At 53.4% G+C, this 11,222-nt stretch overlaps 1 protein-coding gene across 1 annotated transcript in view; it reads left to right on the top strand.

The window, feature by feature from the left end:
• Positions 1-9,184: 9,184 nt before the first annotated feature.
• Positions 9,185-11,222, top strand: part of C1QTNF4 (C1q and TNF related 4) — a 3,031-nt gene continuing 993 nt past the window's right edge. Inside the window, exons 1-2 of the mRNA XM_040980353.1 lie at positions 9,185-9,234; positions 11,204-11,222. The exon at positions 11,204-11,222 is cut by the window's right edge and continues 993 nt beyond it. Of these exons, the coding sequence (XP_040836287.1) occupies positions 11,209-11,222 (14 nt within the window). The 5' untranslated portion in view covers positions 9,185-9,234; positions 11,204-11,208. The remainder of the gene's footprint in view (positions 9,235-11,203) is intronic.

The raw sequence follows: 11,222 nt of genomic DNA, 5'->3' as shown, positions 1-11,222 counted from the left end.
GCCACTAGAACCATCCACATTGATCTTGGCTGTTGCGTAACACTGGCCAAAGGAAAGCCTAGAAGGAAAGCTAACCCCACTCACCTGTCAGAATCCAGGAACCTGAGCTGCACACTGTGGTTGGCCTGTTTGAAAGCTTTCATGCACAGCTCCACATGCATGCAAATGAGTTTAGTCACTTCATGAGCCAGAGATGAAGTCTTTTAAGTGAAAACAGAAATGAAACTTAGGTTTAGCACGTACTAGTAAGTGACAGAGCTACAAGACAAACCTGGGTATGTGAGGCATACACCACAGCACACAGCTAATCAGAGCTGGCAGAGGGTGACTGGCACATGGCCCTGGAAGCCATATTCTCATGCGAGTGTGCCTGGCTGCCTGGCCATGCTCTGAGGCTACCAGCTAAGTAGCCAATGGGCTCCTGTTGGGTACAGGGATACTATCTTCCCTCGGAGTTGTTCTCCCAGGGGGAAGAAGATAGGGTAATGGGTAAGTGGTCCTAGCACAGATGACTCAAGAAAACCTATGGGGCCCAGTGCAGTAGCCTAGTGGCTAAAGTCCTTGTCTTGCACATGCCGGGATCCCATATGCGCTGCCTTGCTTCCCATCCAGCTCCCTGCTTGTGGCCTGGGAAAGCAGGAGAGAATGGCACAAAGCCTTGGGATCCTGCACCCACGTGGGAGACCCGAAAGAGGCTCTGGGATCCTGGCTTCAGATCAGTGCAGCTCTGGCCATTGTGGCCACTTGGGGAGTGAATCATCAGTCAGAACATCTTCCTCTCTGTCTTTCCTTCTCCCTGTATATCTGACTTTCCAATAAAAATAAATAAATCTTTAAAAGAAAAAAAATGATCTTAAATTGAGAGCATTGCTGGGAATATGGTGTAGGAGAGACAGGAAGCTGGAAAACGAGGAGTTAAGAACATCCCTCCCCCAGAAGCTGAGATGATCGGGAGCCAAGAGCTTCTTCCGGGTCTCCCACACGGTGCAGGGGTCCAAGGACTTGGGCTATCCTCTGCTGCTTTCTCAGGCCATAAGCAGATCCTGATGTTAAATATTATTAGTGTCAAAATCCCATGAGCAGGGACCTGGATGGGAAGTGAAGCAGCCAAGACTTAAGCTGGCGCCCTTACAGGATGCCAGTGCCACAGGCTGAATAGCCAGGTGAACCTCGGAGGTAGCCCCAGGCCAGCCCTTCTAGACCAGGAAGAGAAGTGCAAACTCTGGTTTCAGGAAACTGAAACCACACCCAAAAATAAGACAGCTGGAGGAGGAGCCGGTGCTGTGGCTCAAAAGGTTAATCCTCCAAGTACCAAGATCCCATATGGGCAATCAGTTCATGTCACAGTTGCTCCACTACCCATCAAGCTCTCTGCTTATGGCCCTGGAGGGCAACAGAAGATAGCCCAATGCCTTGAGACCCTGCACCAACAGGAGCTCCTGGCTCCTGGCTCCTCCTGGCTTCAGATTGGCTCAGATCTGGCCGATGTGGCCATTTGGGAAGTGAACCAGTAGATGGAAGATCTTTGTCTCTCCCTGCTAATCATCTTTCAAATAAAAAATAATTCCTTAAAAAAAAAAAAAAAGAGGAAACTCAAGCACCTGGGCGACCCCAAGTGGCTGGGTCCTTATTCGGAGGACCACTAGATTAACAGGCAGGGCCACAGCGGCCTTAGTGTGCCGTCAGCACCCTGTGAACTGAATGAACAGCCTCAAACTGGCCCAGGGCCGGGGTGCAGAGCTACCCCCAAGAGGTCACTCAGCAGATACACAGACCTGCCTTCCCCTTGTGGTTCTCCCCCCCAGACGCTGCAATGGCCCTGGCCCACAGCAAGAGCCAGGAACTCCAACCAGGCTGGCAGGGACTTAAACCCTTCAGCCACCACTACTACTTCCCAAGATGCACTTAAGGAGGACCCTGGAGTGGAGAATTGCACACAGGCACTCCCATATGAGCCCCAAGGGCCTTCTCAATGGGTGTCACAAGGCCAGGTGCCCGGGCCCCCGTGGAGAGCAGCTCTGGGGTCCAGCTTCCAGCCTCTGTTCAATGGCTCAGTCATTACCAGCAGCAGTGTTGCACACTGTGTTTGCAGAGAGCAGTGCCGTTGGGAGCACAAGCTAATATTTGGATGTCAGAATCAAGATGCTGAAATAACTTGAAGCTGTGGGCTGGACCCAGCAGGATGGAGTTTGAGAGCAAAGCGAAGAGGGCATCTTGGTGTTTGTTTTGCTTTAACTCAGCTGCACAGCCCAGAACAGGGGAAATTTGCCTCCCCAGAAATGAAGGAGGAGGGCTCAGGAATTCTTGCTGGCCTGGGGTTGAATAGAGAACAGGAGGGAGAGGGCAGCTGCCCACCGCTCCCCCTTACCTTCTAGGTCCCCAGAGGAGACACCGTGAACTTGGGTCTCTAACTGCCCTGTACCCCAGAGGCCACTGTCCTGGTCCCAGCAAATCTTTTCTGCACAGGCTCGAGAAATTCCCCCCTTCCCTTTCATTCCATCACACAAGCACACCAGTGCACCTTAGAGTTTGTTTTATACCAGATCCAGAGGAGGCTCCAGGCTCCTGGCTGAGGATCAGCTCAGCTCTGGCCATTGCAGTCACTTGGGGAGTGAATCAACAGAGAAGATCTTCGTTTCTGTCTCTCCTCTTCTCTCTGTGTATCTGACTTTCCAATAAAATAAAATCTTTTTAAAAAATGATCCTTAATTCTTTTGTTTGTTTAAAGATTTAAAAATTTTATTTGAAAGTCAAAGTAACAGAAAGAGAGACGGAGAGAGAATCATCCATCCCCTGATAGCCACAATAGCCAAATCTCAGCTGATCTGAAGCCAGAAGCCTGAAGCCTCTTCCGGTTCTCCCATGTGGATGCAGGTCCCAAGGCTTTGGGTTGTCCTTGACTGCTTTCCCAGGCCACAAGCAGGGAGCTGGATGGGAACCGCAGCAGCTGACACTCAAACCAGCCCCAATATGGAATGCTGGTGCCATAGGGGAGGCTTATCCTACCATGGCATGGCACAAAGCTGGTTCCTTCTTCTGGTATTATTTGAGAGACCCAAAGCTCCCATTCACTGATTCACTACAAGACGCCCAGCAGGGGTTAATGCTGGGAACAGGAACTCAATCCCTTGGGTGCCAGGAACAGAAATACTTGAGGTTCCACTTGTTCTTGCTCACAGCTTCCAGCATCAGCAGCAAGCTGCAGTCAGGAGTGCGAGTGAGGCAGTCCACTGTGGGTGCAGCTGTGAGCACGCCCCAGCCGACACCTGCTCCAAGTGAGTCCACACTGTTTAGTGCAGGGTACAAAGTGTTCTATTGGGGCACAGTGCAATAGCATAGCGGTGAAAGTCCTCGCTTTGAACGCCGGGATCCCATATGGGCGCTGGTTCTAATCCCGGTGGCCCCGCTTCCCATCCAGCTCCCTGCCTGTGGCCTGGGAAGGCAGTCGAGGACGGCCCAAGGCTTTGGGACCCTGGAGGAACCTCCTGGCTCTTGGCTCCTGGCTTCAGATTGGCTTAGTTCCAGCTGTTGCAGCCACTTCGGGAGTGAGAAATCAGACAGAAGATCTTCTCTGTTTCTCATCCTCTCTGTATAACCGCCTTTCCAATAAAAAAAAAAAAAAAATCTTTAAAAAAAAAAAAACCAAAGTGTTCTATTGCATGTATATATCATAAATTATTTAACAGCTCCTCTGTTGCTGGACATAGTCACCAACTCTCATATTTTGCTATTGCAAACAATGCTACAATGAATAACTTGACATTTTGCTGCTATAAACATTTTCCTGTTGGCCTGGCTTCAGATTAGCTCAGCTCCGGCTGTTGCAGCTTCTAGGGGAGTGAACCAGCAGATGAAAGATCTTTTTCTCTCCTTCCTGTAAATCTGCTTTTCCAATAAACATAAATAATAAATCTCATTTTAAAAACTTTCCTATTGTGTTCAACAAGGCCAAAGTGAATTACATCTCTGTTCAATTATGTGAACACGTAAAGATATCTTTTCCGAAAGTGGGATCACCAAGTTAAAGAGCATGCACTTTTTGAGGGGGTTGGAGGGGGCCGGCATTTGGCCCTTGCTGGAGGGACTGGGTTGAAGTCCTGGCCCTGCTTCTAACTTGAACTTCCTACTAAAACGCACCCTCCAGGGACCCAGTATTGGAAGCATCGTCTGTACCTCCCTGCTGCACGACGAGGCTGAGAGGCAGAGAGGGACTGGGTCCCAGACACGACACATCCCAGCAGCTTAGCCCACTGCACCACAGTGCCAGTCAGGACCGTCTGAAGTCTTCATTTTCAGGGCAGATGTCTTGCACGAGCAGTGTGAAGAACGACCTTCCAGAGGCCCACTCCCACTGCTGCCCCCTAGGCAGCGGGTGATGGCCAAGTGCTTGGGTCCCTGCCGCCCCCCCCCCCCAAGTAGGAGACATGGATGTTTTCAAAGAGAGAGATCCAAAAAAAAAAAAGAAGAAGAAGAAAAGAAAAGAAAGAGAGATCCAGGTAGGAGTTGATGACCTAACCCGCTCCTCCTTTTCACGGTGAGTAGCAAGGCCACGCTGTAGGAAGTGCAGAGGGAAATGGGGGTCTTCAGAGAATGCGTTTTGCCACACAGTCCAATGTTGCCTCTTCCCAGGGCCAGGCCCTTTGGGGCCATGCTAGGAAAGGGACAAGGGAGGGTGGGGGCTCCCAACGCTACCCCTCTATCACTTCCTCCCATAACTTCCCCGTGCTCCAAGGGATTAAAACAGGCAGCAAGAGGCTGCTCCCAGGAGGGCTGAATTCTCCCTGCAGCTCACAGCCCAACATCTGTTTCTCCCGCCAGCAGCTCTGCTTGGCTAAGGATTCCTCCTCTTTCATTTCTCCCCAGGGCGCAGTGTTGTCTTTCTCATTAACTTCCCTTCGACTCCCAGCACTGTCCCCAGGCAGGCTCCGGGCTCAGACAGCTAATGAACTTGTAAGCACGCAGGTACACGACTGGCTGGCTGTCCTGTCCCCAACAGTCCCAGTCGCTATGTCTCCCCTGACTTTCCCCTTCTCATGACCGGAAGCGGCTCCCTGTCTTCTTTGTGCCTGTTCCTGCTGCTCCACCCATCTCTCCCTTCTTCTGGGGGCTCCCCACCCCAGCAGCCAGGAGCACCTTCAAACGCCCAGGCCTCACCACCGTGGTGTCTCTCCCCAACCCTCCCAGCTCTGCCCCTCCACTCAGCCTGGCACCGCTCCCTCTCCGCCCCTTCCCTGCCTCCACACCTGTTCACCTACTCCCCTGGTGACTGCATCATAGCCCTGGTTCACCTCCAGCTCTGCCTCCCTCTCACCGGATCAACCCCCACCCCCCGGGATTTAGGAACAGCCTCCTCCCAATCCCACTCCCACCAGGGATGGGGTCTCCCTCAGCTCCCATACTTCTTGGCAGCACTCTCCTGGCCCTGACACCTTCCCATCTGTTAGGGCTCTCTCCATGGACCACACCCTGCTGCTCTCACTAAATGGTTGAATCTTTGGATACAGGGTCTACATTTTGTTCCTCTTGACTTCATCCCCTGTACCCACCTTTCCACTGTACCGCCAAGCTTCCTTGCTGCCTCCTGGCCCAAGGTGGCCACTGGGGGCTCCAGCCCTCATATCCATATCCCAAGAAGAGGGAAGGAGGAAAGGATGAAGAATGAAAACAGTGGGCCTGGCAGCCAGGTCTGCCTGTTTCTCTCCTGGCAACTTGTCAGTTACATCTCGATGACCAAGCTTAGCCACAGGAGAAACTACTGTACCCTTCAATGCCAAGGAATTACTCCTCACTTTGTAGAAAACTGTGGTCCCAGAGCGGTGGCCTAGTAGCTAAAGTCCTTGCCTTGAACACATCAGGATCCCATATAGGCACTGGTTCTAATCCTGGCAGCCCCACTTTCCATCCAGATCCCTACTTGTACCTGGGAAAGCAGTCAAAGAAGGCCCAAAGTCTTGGAACCCTGCACCCATGTGGGAGACCCAGAAGAATCTCCTAGCACCTGGCTTTGGATCGACTCAGCTTCAGCTGTTACAGTCACTTGGGGAGTGAATCATCGGACGGAAGATCTTCCTCTCTGTCTCTCATCCTCTCTGTATATCTGACTTTGCAACAAAAATAAATCTTTAAAAGTGAGAGAGAGAGAAAAACCAGGATTTGAGAGGGTCAGAGCAAGGCAGGCTTCGGAGCCTTGTGGGTAAAGTCTGCAATTTGGAAATAGATGGACCTGAGTTTGAATCCTACCCTTGTAGGAACCTCTGCATTTATAAATACATATTTGAGAGATCCTCCATAAGTTGATTCACTCTCCCGTGGCCACAATGGCCAGAGCTGGGTCAGACCGTTGCCAGCAGCTTCTTGTAGCTCTCCCACGTGGGTGCAGGAGCCCAAACACCATCTTTCTCTGCTTTTCCAGAAGCATTAGCATGGAGTCTAGATGGAAAGTGGAGCAACCAAGACACGAACTGAGGCACACATGGATGCCGGGATTGCAAGTGGTGAGTTTGCCAACTATACCACAATACAGACCCCTACTCTCATTTTGTAAAATTGAGTTAGTGATAAGTACTCCTACTTTAATGGGAAAAAAAGGATGAAGCCGGCGTCATGATGTAGTAGGCTGAGCCTCTTCCTTTGATGCCAGGATCCCATATAGTTGTTGGTTTGAGTCCTGGCTGCTCCACTTTCCTTCCAGCTCCCTGCGTGTGTCCTGGGAAAGCAATAAAAGATAGCCCAAAGCCTTGGGACCCTGCACCTGCATGGAAGACCCAGAAGAAGCTCCTGGCTCCTGGCTTCAGATGAGCTCAGCTCCAGCCATGGCAGCCACTTAGGAAGTGAACCAGCTGATGGAAGATCTTTCTGTCTCTCCTTCTCTCTGCAAAAATCTGACTTTATGGAGCCCGGCGTGGTATCCTAGCAGCTAAAATCCTCGCCTTGTACGCTCCGGGAACCCATATGGACACCAGTTCTAATCCCACTGGCCCTGCTTCCCATCCAGCTCCCTGCTTGTGGCCTGGGAAAGCAGTTGAGGATGGCCCAAAGCCTTGGGATACTGCACCTGCGTGGGAGACCCTGCAGAAGCTCCAGATTCCTGCCTTTGGATTGGTGCAGTTTTGGCTGTTGTGGCCCCTTGGGGAGCGAATCATCGGACAGAGGATCTTCCTCTGTTTCTCCTCTTTATATCTGACTTTCCAATAAAAAAAATAAATTTTTAAAAGAAATCTGACTTTAAAAAAATTTTTTTTAACTTAAAAATATCTGTCTTTCCAGTTTAAAAAGGGCCTGCTCTTAAAATCAGTGACACACAGCAACATGGGAACAGGAGCAAGCCACCCAGCCTGGAGCCTCTCTGTGGTCATGTGGCCACCATCCCCCCACTTCCCTGCAAGACCACCCTGCCTTTCCCCAGATCTGCTCCCCACAGCCTCCAGCTCCCAACAGCAATGTTCTAACCCCTGAAGCAAGCCTTGCTGTCCTCTCCTCAGCCTCCTCAACCTCCAGGGGGAGTGGCAAATGGCTTCCAGCCAGGGCCCAGGCACTTGAGCCATCCTCTGCTGCTTTCCAGACCATTAACAAGCAGCTGGATCAGAAGTGGAGTAACTGGCACTTGAACTGGCACCCAAGTGGGTGCCAATGTCGCAGGCAGTGGCTTTACCTTTTGTGCCACAACACTAGCCCCAAGCTAATAACCGTTTTCATAAACTTTCTATTTGGGCCTGGCATGGTAGCCTATGGCTAAAGTCCTCACCTTGCACGCACTAGGATCCCATATGGGTGCCAGTTTGTGTCCTGGGTGCTCCACTTCCCAGCCAGCTCCCTGCTTGTGGCCTGGGAATGCAGGAGAGGAAGGCCAAACCCATGGGACCCTGTACCCACGTGGGAGACCCAGAAGAAGTTCCTGGCTCCTGGCTTCGGATCAGCTCAGCTCTGGCTGTTGTGGTCACTTGCAGTGTGAACCAGCAGTTGGAAGATCTTTTTCTCTGTATCCCCTTTTCTCCATAATCTGCCTTTCCAATAAAAATAAGCAAAATTTTTTTAAAAAAAAATTTTAATAAAACATTTTCTATTTGCTTCCATTGTATATGAAAGGTGCAAACACAGAGAAAAGTCAGACAGGCAGACACACAGGCAGAGGCACAAAGCCCTTCTCTCTGCTGGTTCCCACTTCCAACACCTGCTGCAGCAGCCTGGGCCAGGACTCACTCCAGGGCTGCAACATGGCAGGCAGGGAGGGACCCCAGGCACTTGGGCCATCTCAGGCTACCTGCCAGCGTCCACACCAACAGGGATGTAGAATGGGAAGCAGAGCTGACAGAGGAAACTAGGCATCCCAGTGTGCGATGCTGGCTTCTATCCCAAGAGGTGTTTCCAACCCTGGGGCAGACATACCTGGCAACAATGGGAATCCTTGGCTGTCTCTGCCAAAGCCCCTTCTTCTCACCCAGCGGCTGGGCAGCTGCCCGGGCTAACCTGCTAGGTCTCTTTCCTCCCCAGGCAGGATGGGCATGTTCACATCGGGAGGTCAGGAAAAAGAACTAGGTCAATAGGTTCTTCCGGTTCGGTGACATTGACCCAGTTTTCCTTTCCTTCCCTCCGAGCCCGCCCCCCCCCCCCCCCCCCGTCCCTTTTCCCCCTGCTCCACCCCAGGCCACTCAGGCTGGACGTGTGTGTCCCGGAACAAATCTCACCCAAAGTCCAGCCCAGTCCAATCCCTGCGTCCAGATCTCACCAAATCCAGGTAGAAGCAAATCTGTAAGGGGCCCTGCCTCGGGCCTCAGTTTCCCCTCTGGGATCTCATTCTCTCCCCTACCGCATTCCAACTTGCATTAAGGATGCCTGCGGTCCACACTGCAGCCTGGCGCTCCGGGGCGATCGCGGTGGAGGAAGGGTCTGCGCTCGGCGCACGCTCCGTACGGAGCCCCCGCTCCCCCTGCTCGGCGCCCCTACCGCTCCCTGCGCTCCCCCTGCCCGCCTCTCCCCGGCCTCTCCTCTGCCTCCCGGCGCGCTCACCTTGCTCCTAGGCCGCCCCCACCTTCCCTCACGCCTCCCCGCGCCCCACCCACCGCCGCCTCCCCCTTCTCCTCCTCTTTGGGCCCCCGCCGCCCCTACCAGGCCCGGCGCCGCCGCCACCGCAGCGCGGGCGGTCAGTGCGCAACCCCGGCGCCCGCACACCCGGAGCGCGGAGCCCGATCGCCGGCTCGGACCCAAGCCGACGCGACCGCTGCCGCCCCCAGCCAGGTGAGCGCAGCTCGGGGGAAGCGGGCGAGCCGGCGTCCCCCCACTTGACCGCAAGTGGGGGCGGATGAAGGCGCGGAGGAAACTGGGTTCCTGGGAGGTTTTAAATGAATGAGGTTCAAGGGTTTGCACTCCAAAGGGAGACAGAGTCTGGGGGAAATAGGGTTTGGGGCGCCCCATTCTGGGGGATGCTTTTTCATGGAAAAAAAAATTCATTGCCCTCTGGAGTGACATGAGGGGCTTCAAGGTAGGTGGGGAGAGGGGCCTGGAGGGGCCTGACGGGTAGGGGGGTGGGGTTATCAGGAGAGTGGGCGCTGGGGCAGGTGGGAGCTTTGACAGGCCCTCACCCTGGCCTCGCCGCACCCCCTGGGGCGGGTTGGATGCAGGGCTCTGCTCTGCCCAGGTCTCCGTGTCCCAGTTCTTTTCTCTGTGAACATGACTATTTCGAGCTCCACCTGCACAGACTGAGAACAAGCTGTTTCCTTCCCTGGACTTTGATGCCCCCCAGAAACCTCCAGCTTCCCCTCGAGGGACAGAGCTGGGCACTGGTGGGCTACACCCAGCTTGGAGGGGGTATCGCTGAGGGCCAGGAGGGAAGGTGTGCCTGCTAAGAAAGCAGTTGTTTCCTGCTCCCATCACCTGGAATGCTGGAGGGCTCTGCTTGCTTGTTCCTTCACCCACAATCCTAAGACTCATTCTCCTGCTCGCTTCTCTTTTGGCAAGAAAAGGGAAAGTGAGGCAGAGAACAGGTTGGCCAGAGGTATCTGTTCCCAGAAAGGAAAAGTGGTGGAGAGCGAGGCACACTGAATTTAGGGTTCAAATCTTGCCTCAGTGCCCAGGGGTGACCATGGACCACAAGGCTTCCCCTTGCTGGGCCTCAGCTTTCTCACCTATGAAATGGGCTCACCTGACTTGCAAATCTGCCTACAACACATGTGTCCAAAATTGTAAACGTCAATATGGGGACCCCTGTGAGGGGCAGTCCTTGGCACCCCGTATGGGCCCTTTTCCTCTCGCCTCTCACCAAGGCACTGCCAATCCCCAGGGCATGTTTGTGAGAATGGGAGAAAGTTCCTGTGAGAGCTGACAGTGGGCTAGGGACTCGGAATCCTCACTATACCACTCAGCTGAGTTCCAGCCCCCCATTCCATCTGCTGCACCTGGTAGCCCCTGTTAGCAGGTCCCAGTGTCTCTAGGAGATGCAACAATGCTGCACACTCCGGGGACACCTGCCTGAAAAACACACCTCTCAAGTTCTCTCCATCTCTGACCCTTAAAACCGTCTCTCAAGTTTAGGCACAAACAGGGTGTGCGCTGGAATCTCCCATCAGACAGGGCGGGGGCATCTGAGCCTGTCTAGAACTGGACCCTAGAGTCTTTGTCAGGACACACTACAGAAGCGTCTACACACCCAGGTAACGCTGGCAGGTGGTACAAGCCACAGCCACACCTGCTACTGGTCTTGGCATCCCCGGGGAGCTCCGCTTTCTCCACTTACCACTTGGGAAGTAAACCAGCAGATGGAAGACCTCTCTGTTTTTTTGTTTTCTCTCTCTCTCTCAATTTGTAATCTGCCTTTCAAATAAGTACATCTTCATGAATAACCAAAGGAAAACACCACCAATGGGAGACTGAGCAGTGCTCCAAAGAGATCCATTGAACACTAGGGCCTGTGGGATCCCAAGAGGAAGAGGAAGGGAAGAGCCCACCAAGAAGGGTTTTGGGCCCCATAAAACCCAGTGGTTCCCCAAGTACAGCCCCTAGACCAACAGCAGCCTGTCAGGTGTGTCCTGGACAGACTCAATACACATTGGGTGAGAGTCAGCTGTGGGTGTAGTAAGCCAAGCCCTGTAGGATAGAGATCTGGCTGCGGTTCAAGGGCAGGGCTGGGATGGAGCTCGTGTGTCCCAGTCCCCAAGGGCCAGCGATTTGGAGACAGCCCCGAGATTTCACCCTCCGTCTCCCCTCCCAGGTGCCATGCTGCCACTCCT

This window comes from Ochotona curzoniae, unplaced genomic scaffold (genome assembly GCF_017591425.1).
Source record: "Ochotona curzoniae isolate NIBS_2020 unplaced genomic scaffold, NIBS_Ocur_1.0 contig_3432, whole genome shotgun sequence".
Lineage (NCBI taxonomy): Eukaryota > Metazoa > Chordata > Mammalia > Lagomorpha > Ochotonidae > Ochotona > Ochotona curzoniae.
The sequence above is the reverse complement of the archived record's forward strand: the minus strand, read 5'-3'. Positions and strand labels throughout refer to the sequence as shown.